This window comes from Alosa sapidissima, chromosome 3 (assembly GCF_018492685.1).
Source record: "Alosa sapidissima isolate fAloSap1 chromosome 3, fAloSap1.pri, whole genome shotgun sequence".
Lineage (NCBI taxonomy): Eukaryota > Metazoa > Chordata > Actinopteri > Clupeiformes > Clupeidae > Alosa > Alosa sapidissima.
The window spans coordinates 39,366,182-39,380,109 of record NC_055959.1 but is presented as its reverse complement, the minus strand read 5'-3'; the positions used below and the strand labels follow the sequence as shown (position 1 = coordinate 39,380,109).

The window sequence follows — 13,928 nt, the reverse complement described above, 5'->3', positions numbered from 1 at the left end:
TAATTGTTGTTATGAACTGGATATGTGATGATTCTGCGAATACTGGATATGGGGCCCCCATTGTACAATGCCTGCATACCACAAATAGTGCAGTCATACAATCAATGAGAGCATGTGGTTATAAATTCTTTGTTGCAACAGTTGCTTTTCTGGACCAGTGAGTGACATTTGGGTAATTTTCTGCGGCACACCTGATGATCTGTCACGGCACACTAGTGTGGCCCGGCACCAGGGGCGGAGTGGGCCACTAAAATCCACCGAGAAAATTCTGACGGCACCGGCCCCCCCTCCCATCAACCCCCCCCCCAAACATGCACACACATCAATAGCACAAACAAAATATATAGTGCTAATGCAATACAACAAGCCAATCAACCAAAACCAGGCACTTTCAATAAATGTGTAAGGAACTAGATACTGTATGCAACAGTGCAGTATAAAAACAGCTTTGTGGGTGGATAGAAATTTCAAGCATCATGCAAGGACATATCTGGGTATCATAGCACTCCAATAGTTGCCTGTATAAATGTAAAAAAGGCCTAGCCTACAGACAATGTAAACCTAATAACACAGGTAATTAAATAATTGAAAACAAAAAACAGGCACTTTGAATAGGTTTGTACGAGACTGATTAAAGTAAGCATATATAGGCTTACATATAGACAGTTCCAACGAGTTCCACAAACCATTTATCAGCCTGAGTGGCCCACTAATTAGTCATTAGGCTAGGCCTAGGCTACATATCAACATAAGACTAGCTTGTGCTAGTTTCAATAACGTCAATGCTTTAGCTCCGCTAACCTCTCTCTGCCTTCCATCCATGTGTAAAACAGCAAGCAACCACGCAAATCCGTCGACTGTCAAAACTCCTGTAGCTTTCCTCGTTTGTAGGGTCATGCCATTAGGCGAGGGGCCGCTCATTCATCCCCCTACATTTCTGTAAATAGACTTGACCTTGACCGACACCTCAACATGTGAATTCGACGATTCGCGGCCGCTATAAGAACTCCATGGGCCGGCCCGCATCACGCAGATTCATCGGCCGGCCCACCAGGAAAACTCCGATCGTCCCGATTGCCACTCCGCCTCTAACACTGGGCTACACGATGTGATTGGCCTGACCGAATTTTTTTTTCCCAGCTCGCAAGCCAATGGAGAGTTGCTAGACTACACTGGCTGCAAATTACATTTGCTGTCACTAGGGTGCTTCTAGATTTCTAGGATAACAAATAACAACAATACACTGTCTCAGGCTTTAAGCATACAATCTGGCTCTCTTAAGACTACAGATCCTGTTCAACTATTTCCTCGATTTTCTAGTTTAAATAAAAATCAACTTAATTTTGCAGTTTTTCTCAGTCGCTTTGGTGCTTTTCTCAGATCAGAATGAAAATTCTCATAACTATTAGTTCAACCTCCACAACATTTAGTCATTTGTGCACATCATAGTAGCAATTTCTCCTATCTCTGAACAAATTGCAAATGCTTTTGAACATGTAATTCAATTCAATTCAATTTATTGTGCTTATATAGCGCCAAAACATTACACATGTATCATGGTGCTTTACAGAATGTAGGCAATCAGAGAAAAAGAAAAGAGGGAGAAAAGAAAAGAAAGAAGGAAGGAAGGAAGGAAGGCCCATGGGTAACCCGGGGTAACAGGGTAACGGGGGAAAAACTCCCTGGAATTGGAGATACATATAGGAAGAAACCTCGAGCAGATCCACGACTCAAGGGCCTGACCCATCTGCCTAGGGTCAATACAGGACAGTAAGGTCTATAATAATGACAAATGCATAAGTTAGTCAGGTGTAGAGAGAAGGACATGGTGTTTAAAGCACCTGAGGTGAAAGTTACAAGAGGTGGGATGATTACGTATCCGGTATGATAAAGCATAATCATGATTTAGTGAGAGAAAGTGCAAAAGTCCGGCGTCGGAATTGTCCAGGAAAGAAAGTTGTCAGGGGGCCAGTGGTGGGTCAGCAGACAGGCCAGAATCCGGGCAGAGTCGTCATAGGCAGGTGATGGGGCTGTATGGGCCAGGAATCCAGGTAGGGGGACAGTAATACAGCAGTCAAGGATGGGACTTCAGGTGGGATGGGTAAGAGGAGGGCCAGCCACACGGATGGTTGATGACTGGTGATGATATACCTCACAAGTGAGGTACAGTAAGGGAGAAGAAAGAGAGATGTAGAAATGGGTTAGTAGTACTTGAAATCAATGTGGTTAATCAAAGGTGTCAAGAAGTGATCAGTGGTGCTATATATTGTTACAGTAAATCATAGTGAGAATGGGCAAGAGAGGGAGAGTTGAGAGAAAGAGGGTAGGGGAGAGAGGAGGGGGGGGGGGGGGGGTTGTACAGCATGGCACATGAGAAGTCCATGACAGCACTATGCTATAGCAGCATAACTAAGGCATGGTGAGGGGTAGTCGACACCACCGCAGGTATGGTCAGTGACCACCATCTCACGCGTGACTGGGGTGCCAGTCACACGAGGACTCAGCAGGGTGGTCCATTCCAAAATCCCTGAGATGGGTGAAGTTCCACACCGCACCATACCTAACCATGGGAGGCAGTAAAGAGGTATGTTTTAAGTCTAGACTTAAAAATAGGGAGGGTGTCTGCTAATCGTATTGAGGAGGGTAGATTATTCCAGAGGAGGGGTGCGTGATAGCTAAAAGCTCTGCCACCTACTGTCGTTTTTGAGATTCTTGGAATTACAAGAAGGCCAGTATTCTGTGATCGTAACGGTCTGGGCGGGTTATATGAGACTAGGAGATCTATAATATATTCTGGTGCCTGGCCATTAATGGCTTTGTACGTTAGAAGTAATATTTTGAAGTCAATGCGACTTTTACCAGGCAGTCAATGTAGAGATGCCAGCGTAACATGTATCAGTTGCTTTGTCATGTCAGTCAAAATGAACTATATTTATGGATGCTGAATAGTCATTCCCAATAAAACTAGTTTATAGTCATTACATACAAAATTGGTGAACTACATTACACTACAGTAGTTCAAATTCTGTCACAATTCTGTAGAATTGCAAAGAGCATATACAGTAAAATTGTGAAACGTACATATTCAGTGTCTTGTACTCACTTACTCCCCTAACTACAGCAATTTGTAACTTTACTGTAGTTTTCAAATGACTGTACAAGTACTGTATAGTGCTGTCTTGAGCATTTTCAGGTAGTGTCACGGAGTTCTGACCTTTTTTGCATGGGAAAACACTGAGAGCATAAACTGTCGTAATGAAAACATGACAAAGCCATTTGACTATCTTGTTCATAAACGATGGTGTCAAGACTTCTCATTTTGATGACACTGGCAGTTTTATTGACATAAATGCTTTTGTGGAATGGACTATCCATTTTGAGCAAGTGACGTGCTTTTGCAGGTTATCCACTAGGTTTTGCAGTTTGCACTAATTGTTTTGAGAAATGCACTAACTGCTGTGCAAATGTTAATAGTGATGTGAGAAAAGCACCAAAAGATCATTAAATTATGTGTAGACCTCACACAGTTCCTGATAGTTACCACTAGTTAGAGACATTATTCTGAAACACCTTTTGGCACAATGTTATGCTTTATAGATCTACATATTGCAATTAATTTTAATTAGGAATACAAAGATAACTAGAAAATGTAAAAGTTACATAAAATGCAAAACAAGCTTTTATTTGGAAACAGTTGGCGAGACTCATGATAGATAAATAGATAGATAGATAGATTGATTGATAGATAGATTGATCCCCAAGGGGAAATTCAAGGTCTCAGTAGCATACAGACATCACACACAACATGCACTTACAGCAGAAAATGTAATATACAAATAAAAAAACACTGTACAACAGAGACAGTAGAAGATAAAAAAAATACTAAACACTAAATATACTATATAAACTAAATCAAATATCAACATAGTGTGCTTAAGGATGATCACACATTACAGGGCAGGGACTGAGCCTGTAATTCAGAGTGCAGTTGAGGATGATCGCTTCCTTGTTGTCCCTGTCAAGGGTGCCATGGTCGTGGACCCCTCAACAGACACAAGCAAGATGCAATATACAGTTGAAGTAATATGGACATATAAGAGAATAATGTATAATGTAGACAAGATAATATAACAAAACGATGTTAGTGCAAGAATAGGTTGAGGTAAAAGGGTTACAGCCATTGGTCAAGTATTGAGAATAAGGTATTAAACATCAAGTACGGCCACAGTCCAGGAGGAAGGGGGGGGTTGTGCAAATGTGCTAATATAGCATGTAAACAGACTATGCAGGGGGGGGGGGGGTTGTGCAAATGTGCTAATATAGCATGTAACAGACTATGCAGGGGGGGGGTTGTGCAAATGTGCTAATATAGCATGTAAACAGCCTATGCAGGGGGGGGGGCTGTGCAAATGTGCTAATGTAAACAGACTATGCAGGGGGGGGGGGGTTGTGCAAATGTGCTAATATAGCATGTAAACAGACTATGCAGGGGGGGGGTTGTGCAAATGTGCTAATATAGCATGTAACAGACTATGCGGGGGGGGGGGGGGGGGGGGGGTTGTGCAAATGTGCTAATATAGCATGTAAACAGACTATGCAGAGAAGTCTATCTCTCCTCTACCCTTAAGTGAGGCGTTGAACAGTTCAATGGCCCTGGGGACAAATGACTGAGTCTGTCAGTTGTGCATGACAGTGAGAGAAGTCTCCAGCTGATCAGGCTCTTGTGCTTTACAATAGTGCTATGTAGTGCATGACATTCATTATCCAAGATGCTGATCAGTTTGTTCAGGGTCCTTTTGTCTAATATTGAAGTGATGCACTCCAGTTCGGCTCCCACGACAGAGCCAGCTTTCCTTACCAGCCTATCTAGTCGCCCAGCATCCTTCTTCTTTGTGCTTCCTCCCCAGCATACCACAGCATAGAAGAGGACGCTGGCAACAACAGACTGGTAAAACATCCTGAGGAGCTTACTGCAGACATTGAAGGACCGCAGCCTCCTCAGGAAGTACAGCCTGCTCTGCCCTTTCTTGTAGAGTGCTTCAGTATTGGCTGACCAGTCCAGTTTATTGTCCAGTTGTAAGCCCAGATACTTGTAGTGTTTACCACCTCAACATTGACCCCATCAATGGAGACTGGCAGCAGAACGGGCTTTGGTCTTTGAAGTGTTGAGTTGAAGGTGGTTGAGTTTGCACCATTGCACAAAGTCCTCCACCAGGCTCCTGTACTCCTCCTCTTGTTCGTCCCTGATACACCCCACAGTTGCAATATCATCAGAGAACTTCTGCATGTGGCATGACTCGGTGTTGTAGCAGAAGTCAGATGTGTACAGGGTGAACAGGACTGGAGAGAGCACAGGTCCCTGTGGAGCTCCGGTGCTGCTGATCACAGTGTCAGAGAGACAGTTCTTCAGTCTCACGAAGTGTGGCCGATGATGACAACTGACAGTTGATATGGCTGAACAGTTAAATAGTTGAGTAGTTTAAATAGTTAAATTATTTAATAGTGAATTATTGTAGTGAGGACATTTATTTTGAAACAGTTGTGGGCAGAGGAAATGGTTGAACAGGATCTGTAGTCTTAAGAGAGCCAGATTGTATGCTTAAAGCCTGAGACAGAGTATATAGTTTAAAAGTTGAATGTAGATAGTGTAATGGATGTTGATAGGCAGATCGTTTAATGGATGTTGATAGATAGTTTAATGGGTGGATGAGTGAATGGTTTGAAGAGGATGAATGGACAGAAAGTTGGATGGCATGTGCCTTGTATCCTTGTAGAATGCAGAGACACAGAGAGAGTTGGCCTAGTTGAGCAGAAAGCAGTTGATACAGGTGCAATCAGTTTAACTGGCTCTTTGATGGAGCTGATACAGGTGCAAATCAATTTAATTAGCGCATTGTGATGTCATAATGCCAATGCAAAGTCTATGGGGGAAAATAAGCTTGTTTTTTGTTAATATCTGAAAAACTATAACATTTACAAAAGTGAAAAATAAATTGCTTAAGTGTCCTTTTCAAGACCTAGATTACAAAGTTTGAACAAAGTTTCTGCGTTAAACGGTTGAAACCGAATTAGACGCAGAAATTTTGGTTAGAAGAAGAAGAAGACTTCCGATAACAAAACAATGCATTTTCATGCACTGTAATTAAATTCCCACTATGTGTTAGACCTCACACAGTTTCTGATAGTCACCACTAGGTGGAGACATTATTATGAAACACCTTTTGGCCTTTTCAGGTTGCCCGAGTGAGTGAATTCACCTGGAGGTCACATGACTCGAGTATCTAAACCAGAGACTTTCTAATGAGGAGACACAGCACTCAAAAAATCCTCCATGGAAATGCATGGGGCTAGTTTGTAACGCCAATATGGCCATTGTCTACACATATCCCACCCCTTCCTCGGCAAAATGTCGAGAATACATTGAGCCAATCATGTGGTGTGAATGTGAATACTCGACAAAACGTCGACATGTGAATACATTGAGCCAATCATGTGGTGTGATGTGAATACATTGAGCCAATCATATGGTGTGTTGTGAAGACATCGTGCCAATCATGTGCTGTGAACTCGCCGCTGGAGCAAGATTGGTGTCGTGAAGCCTTGCGCACGCGCATTTCTGCCGAAAAGGATGCCCGATGAGTGCCCAAAAAGCGTTGCAATATGGCCGCCGAGTGGAGGGACTTGCCTAAAAGGACTTTGTCTAAACTGGGTTGAGACTGACTTCGTTGCTTAAACATGAGGTCTGTGAATTTGTGTGCGGTGGACCTCTCTCAGCTGGATTTCCTTGTGTAATACTTTCCTGTTTGAAATCTTTTTGTGGACTGAATATTGTTTTCTGTGGAGTACACCCTTATGTTTGTGGAATTACTTCTCTTACTGGATGAATTTATCTCTTTGAGAACCGAAGACTCTTGTTTCTCTTGCACATACTTGTTTGGAAGTGGGTGGCATTTCAAATGATGAAACAGATTCGACATTCTGTTACCTGCTGCAGCCATGGCTACTGGTTTGCTTATCGGACTTGTAACCGGAGGGTTGCCGGTTCAAACCCCGACCAGTAGGAACGGCCGATGTGCTCTTGAGCAAAGCACCTAACCCCTCACTGCTCCCCGAGCACTGCTGTTGTTGCAGGCAGATCACTGCGCTGGGATTAGTGTGTGCTTCACCTCACTGTGTGTTCACCGTGTGCTGAGTGTGTTTCACTAATTCACGGATTGGGATAAATGCAGAGACCAAATTTCCCTCACAGGATCAAAAGAGTATATATACTCCCTCATGCCAACTCAATATTTTATATTTATACCTTTTTTGCATAGTTTTATTGCACCGCTTGCTCAACATCCTCCAGGAGAAATAAAAAAAAAAACTGGCATGTCTGATTCCTTGCTGTTTCGTTTCTGAACCAATTCATCCCCTTCCATTTTCTACTAAACTTACTAGCTTGCTATTTTCGAACAACACGGCCGCTGTCATTTTGCAGCTCTTGAACTGATCTTGCCTCTAGTCTAATTTCAGACCTAGACATCACACCTTCTTCTGATTGCTCTAGATTGGTTGATGGGTGATGGATGGATTGGTTGATTGATTGGTTGATTATTTTCACTTAGTTACTGAGAAGGAGATAGGGCAACTGGAGAGAGATAGGAAGACGAAACGCCAAACAAGTGTTGCTTCTTTTTTTTAATTTTTTTTTTTTAAAAAGACAAATTTGCAATATAATAATATAACAATTTGCAATATAATAATATAATGTATTTCACATTCTCCGACGCAAACATATGGGCATTTGTGGGTGGGTAACAGGTAGGCTGTTGGAGGTGCAAACCAAAGCTGCATTGCCATTGAGATCACATAGAAGGGAGCTGGCTCAAGGGCTATAAAGGTATTTTTTCCATGTCATTTGTATGAAACCACTTTTTATAGCTATCCATGTGTGTTCACTTCTGGCACCTTGGTTATCATTTTGGTAACTATGAGCTATTTGACGTCTTATACAATAAACAAAACCAAGGTGCCAAATGTTGAGTTACTTTGATCTTGAGTTTTGAGTGGTCTGTGATGTAAGCTTTTGAGAAAGAATGGAACAGAGACATATCTAGAATATTTGAGATACCGCGCCCACCCCTAATCTGATGGCTTACGCAAGTCTAGAGGTACAATACATGAAAGAACCAAATATGCTGCAATAGTCTGAAATGGATGTGAAGACACACACACACACGCAATGCATGCTCAGTCTCAGATGCCTTTGACACACACTCTACCCACATCACACACATGCACATAAGCAAATTTTAAATTTAAAAATGCATGCTCAATCTCAGATGCTTTTGACACACACTCGATTTTGGTAATACACAAACATTTGTATGTAATACACATGGTATTATTTGGTAATACACAAACATTTGTATGTAACACACATGGTATTATTTGGTAATACACAAACATTTGTATGTAATACACATGGTATTATTTGATGATGTAATACACATGGTATTATTTGATGATGGAGATAAAAAAAAACACCACCGGGTGGTTTAAACTCGGTGGTCACTGGTGGTGGTGACTTCATCACTGGTCTTCTGTCCATAGGAATCAGAACCCTCCTTGGGATGAGAGATGGCGCATCACCATAGCGATCATGGAATGTTATGGCGAGGCATCAGTGTTCTGTTCTGTTTAGGGGTTTGTGAGTGAAACACCAGCCCAGTGTCAAAAAGAAACAAGCAAACCAAGCCATAATTGCCAATGGAATTACTATCTCAGCTGTGACTGTCCAAAGAATATCCTTGTTTTTGGTTGTGTCCCATAGACGGCAAAGCCAGCTTTTGCTCCTTTCCAAAGGCATGAGCACAATCATGAGATGAAAACTGTCTTTGGCATCCATCCCTCGAACATCCTTGCTATTGATACCATCTAGTATGCCAGTTGCATACTGTTGCATGGGGCAGCCGTGGCCTACTGGTTAGGGCATCGGGCTTGTAACCGAAGGGTTGCCGGTTTGATCCTCGACCATTAGGAAAAATGTGGGCAAGGCACCTAACCCCTCACTGCTCCCCGAGCGCCGCTGTAGAAGGCAGCTCACTGCGCCGGGTTAATGTGTGCTTCACCTCACTGTGTGCTGAGTGTGTTTCACTAATTCACGGACTGGGATAAATGCAGAGACCAAATCTCCCTCACGGGACTCAAAAGAGTATTTATACTTTATACTTTGCTTTTTGTTGAAGAAAAACGTGTCCTTATTTTGGTGTAAACAGCACGCATGGTGTGCAGATTCTCCTGCCAGTCCCATCTGGCAACCCTAGAGTCTGGTCACCTCTATGTGGACGAGTGTTTGGGGACAGGGCAGCGCAGCACCACTACTGCTGGAGAGGGTACGGGGGCAGCACCACTGCTGCTGGAGAGGGTACGGGGGCAGCTTGTGAGTGGGAGGCTCAGACACCACTGTGTGTTGGTGTTGTGCTTGGTGCCGCTGAGGCTCAGACACCACTGTGTGTTGGTGTTGTGCTTGGTGCCGCTGAGGCTCAGACACCACTGTGTGTTGGTGTTGTGCTTGGTGCTGCTGGTCGAAACAGATCTCTGAGTAGGAGGGTGGTGCACCGTCCTGGAAATCTGACTCTGCAGGTAGACCGTCCTGCACAAACACAAAACATCATAAACATACCAGACTTGTTTCTCTCCACAAAAATGACATATTCCACCCATCCATCATTATCATTCAGTTAATTAGCTGCTGATCCTTGTCTTACATCCTTATTCTTATCTCATATCCTATTAACCAGCATATTGGCCCAGTCAGCATCTACATCTAACATGTGAGATTCCCTTAGCACAAGATGGATGTGGTCTGTATGTTTTAGCTGTCCTAACGCATCTGGTGGATTGGATATGGTTTTACCATAGGCCAGAGGCGAGAGTGAGCATGAGTGAGCATGAATTCATCTGATTTCCCATTGACAGTCAGTTATATCATATCTGTTAGAAAACGCAACATAACCTGGGGTGATACCAGGGTATTATTTAAAGTGGGGTGGTACCAGGGTATATAATTGACCCCAGGGAGTTGTTCTGCATTAAAACACATCAAATAAGCCGTGGAGACAGTATTTTTCGTTGATCAACCACTACAGAGCTTGCTCCGGTATACACTGTAACCCCAAATTCGCAAACAGTGGATTGGCTAAGGGCCATGAGTGAAACGCTTACCAAATAGGATTTTTTAACCAGTAATATTGTTCAAAACAGCACCAAACCTCGTCAGTAGCTTGCTGAGGGTCCCTACACATAAAACGAAGCACCAAGTTTATACAGAGTATTTTTTAATTCGCCTTATTCACCCGGCGGCCAGAACGAGGCAACAGGGTACACTTGCCATTACACCTCAGTCCAGCAGATGGTGCTAATGCACTCCGTTTGCAAAAAAAAAGCTCACCGAAAAAGAAGGGTTCGCTGGCTCTGCAGGTAGACCGCTCTTCTTCTTCTTCAGTGAGTTTTTTTGGCAGTTTGCAAACGGAGTGCATTACCTCCACTATCTGCTGCACTGAGGTGTAATGGCAAGTGTACCCTGTAGCCTCGCTCTGGCCTCCGAGTGAATAAAGTGAATTAAGAAGTCCCCATCAACCTTTCCCATAGTTATTATAGCTGACCTTTGGGTAGGGAGGAGGCAGGTCAAGCTGGAGGGAACTATACGATGGTGGAGCGAAATGCTCCTCCTCCGGCTCAGCTGCGAGAGGTCCCTCTGGCTCTGGGGCGTCCCAGTTCTCCAAGGGGCGCCAGGACAGGAGACGAACCCCAGCACACTCATCACCTGTAGCCTGGGCCCGCAGCAGAGCCGGGCTTGGCTTGGACAGGCAGCGCCGGTGCAAGAAATAGGCTAGTCTGATAGCTATCACAAATACAGAGAACGCTACAATAACCCTATAGAAAGACAGAGAGGAAAGAGAAAGAGAAGAAGGAGAGTGGCAAGCCTTTTAAACTCTGAGCCAGACTGAAAACAACAAAAACATACTGTGACAATAACAAAAGCAATTGTGTTGGAAACAACACAAACTGTGTTGTCCGCATCTGGACACAGATGTGTTTTAAAAAAATGCAAGTTGTGTTGTTTTCAACACATTCGTTTTAAGAGTGTGTCCATCCTAGAAGTACAGTAAGCCCTCACACATCTCCAAGTGTTATTCGACAAAACACATAGCATAACCCCCCTGCCTCCAATGCTTTGACACAATTAAGTCATGCCAGTTAAAGCCAGTCTGGTTATGTCACATTAAAACTAAACTGTGGACATTGCTTCACCAATCACATATAGGCCTACAGTATGAATCACTGTGAGTCACCTGTAGACAAACAAACATGGGAATGGAATTTGTGAATATTTGCTGACCTGTGGCTATTGTACAAAAAAACGCACTACAATGAGATAGGAAAAGATGCCTACATACCACTCTTCAGTTGTCAGCATGACCTTAAATCTGTGAAATGTAATGTTTACTTTGACATATCCAGCATAGTTCCCCTGTAGAACACCATTGATTTGAAATGAAGTGTGGTATCCTTCGACTCAAGTGCGCAAATCTTTCCAACAAATAGTCCTAACAGAATAGATCTAAATATATATGAAACATGTATGAAACCGTTTCCAGAATTAGCTTAGCCTGCGTCCCCGCCGTCTCTAGATTCCCAAGAGAGCAGAAACTTCCGAGTCGACCTACTTTCACAAAGTAACCCTAGTGCTGCTAATCTCTTGAATGAAGCCCGTGGACTTTGTAACACGCACCTGCAATATAATTGTGTGACGTTGGGGTGATTTGCTTCCCGTCACCAAATGTGGAAAATGGGAAATATACCTAGACCTTTTAAATTGTTAACCTCCTAAAAGACGCAGTCTATGATGACCTCCTTTCTTTCGTCTTCATATCGTGTAAGTCTGCTATAGCCTATTGCCTTAAAATGTTTTACAATTAATGCAGCGCATTTACAAGTTCCGACCATTTCACAAGATGGCGCCATTGTGTAAACCAAATTACGTTGAAAATCCAAGGCTATCGTCTTTTTCAGATGATGAAGCATCTTTGTGTTTTTCACGTTTGTTGTTACAGGGTTGATATTTGCGCAATGGAAAGCACAGGGTTCCCAAGGTTACTGCTGGTCTGTCAGTGATTCTTGAGATTAGGGACAAAACAGGTTTACATTTTCTAAAATAATATTTTGAAGATTTTCAAAAGCTATTAACACATCATTGTTAAATGTAGCTTTGGCTATCTAACCATGTTTTGGTTCAACCTCCCAGTTGTATATTTTCTTTTAATAAATTACATGTTTGCTGGACTCGATTTTTGTCAACACCATCAGACACATAGAAATGTCTATAAAATTATTTTTTTGAATAACTTCCCACAAATAGTTTGACTTATCAGTCTCTTGATTCTCTTAACAATGCACACAGGTTTTGAAATTAATTATATCACAAGTCAGAAAAGTCAGTGTTTAATGCATACAGTTTTGGTTGTACAGGTTTTAAAGTTTTGTTTTTAACCTTCATAATAAACAGTGATATTTAGAAGCATAAAAAAATACACATGAACTTTGGAAATGTATTGGTTTAATGGACAAATATCCTTGAGGGAACAGATCAGCTATTCTTTTTAAAAAAAAACAATGTAAAGTCCATCTGACGGAGTTGACAATATCAACTAAGGGACATTTTACATTCAAAATTACTATTGAACACTCACAAATTCCAAGAATACGTAACGACTCACATGTTCCTCTTCACCATCCATCCATTACCTTGGCAGATATGCAGTGTCTATAAAAAAGTATTCACCCCCTTGGATATTTCCCCATTTACTGCTTAAATGAAATCTTGATCAATTTAATTTGTCCCTTTTTACAATAATTTACAAAAAAAAACCCTCTTTAATGTCAAAGTAAAAGCAGATTTAAACAAATGTACAAAACACTGATGGTGTTGACACAAATTCTGATGGTGTTGACATCTGACAGTATATTTTCCTCTTATATCACATGTGACATGTCAGGTGTTAATAGATGGATATTAAATACACGAGATGTGAAAAACTTACCAGAACTAGAAAGGTATCATGACATGAAGAAGAACTAGGAAGTGCTAAAGGGGTCCTCTTTGTCAGTGGCGTAACAAGCCAACACCAGGCCCCCCTTCTACAGCACGTGATAACGCAATGTCCACGAGTAGGCTACCATGAATAGGACAGGATAGGATCCTTGAGACACAGCATATAAGAGATGAGATGACTGACAAAATCAGGAGTAGGCTACGCGCACCACAAAAACAAAAATACTGGTGAAGGCGCACAACACATGAAAAAACACTGCTGGTTAGGCTACTATATGAAATTGCATTAATGATAAGTCATTATGTTATGCTAAATCGTTCATTTAGCCACAAATATATCACTAGTGCATAATAGAACTGCCGTCTGCCCTCTTTGACTGAGCTGCCCCCCTTACAAAAAAAAAAAATATATTTATATATATATAACGTAATTTTGATATTCTTAGAAAGCGAAAGTAGGCTATGTGTGAGCGCAGATAGGTGCGTCCGATGTATCAGCTGGAATAGTGATGTGAGTCGCCGAGCAGAGGTGATGGATGTCACAGGTGAGCTACATGAAACTTTGAGAATTCCAATTCAAATTATGTTAGGAAAAAACGGTGAGTATCCTAGTGTAGCAAGAACCGTATCCCAGCTAACACAGTTACGTCGCCGTTACGTGGCGGTTACGTAACTTTATGACCAAACATACGTTGCCGCAACGTAAGTTCTAACGTTGCCGATACGTGCGGGTGAAAGACGCGATTACGTTGCCGCAACATATCTTGGCAACGTTTCTCGTATGTAACCGCCAGGTCGCGGCAACCAAAAGACATACTGGCGACATTGT

General features: G+C 42.3%; 1 protein-coding gene across 1 annotated transcript; it reads right to left on the bottom strand.

The window, feature by feature from the left end:
* Positions 1 to 9,148: 9,148 nt before the first annotated feature.
* Positions 9,149 to 11,787, bottom strand: LOC121705682 (atrophin-1-like). Its single transcript, XM_042086855.1, has 3 exons — positions 11,445 to 11,787; positions 10,650 to 10,920; positions 9,149 to 9,637 (listed from the first exon to the last, which is right to left on the bottom strand). Exons 1-3 carry the CDS (start codon positions 11,462 to 11,464, stop codon positions 9,305 to 9,307), a joined length of 624 nt encoding a protein of 207 aa, XP_041942789.1. The 5' UTR covers positions 11,465 to 11,787; the 3' UTR covers positions 9,149 to 9,304.
* Positions 11,788 to 13,928: the final 2,141 nt, after the last annotated feature.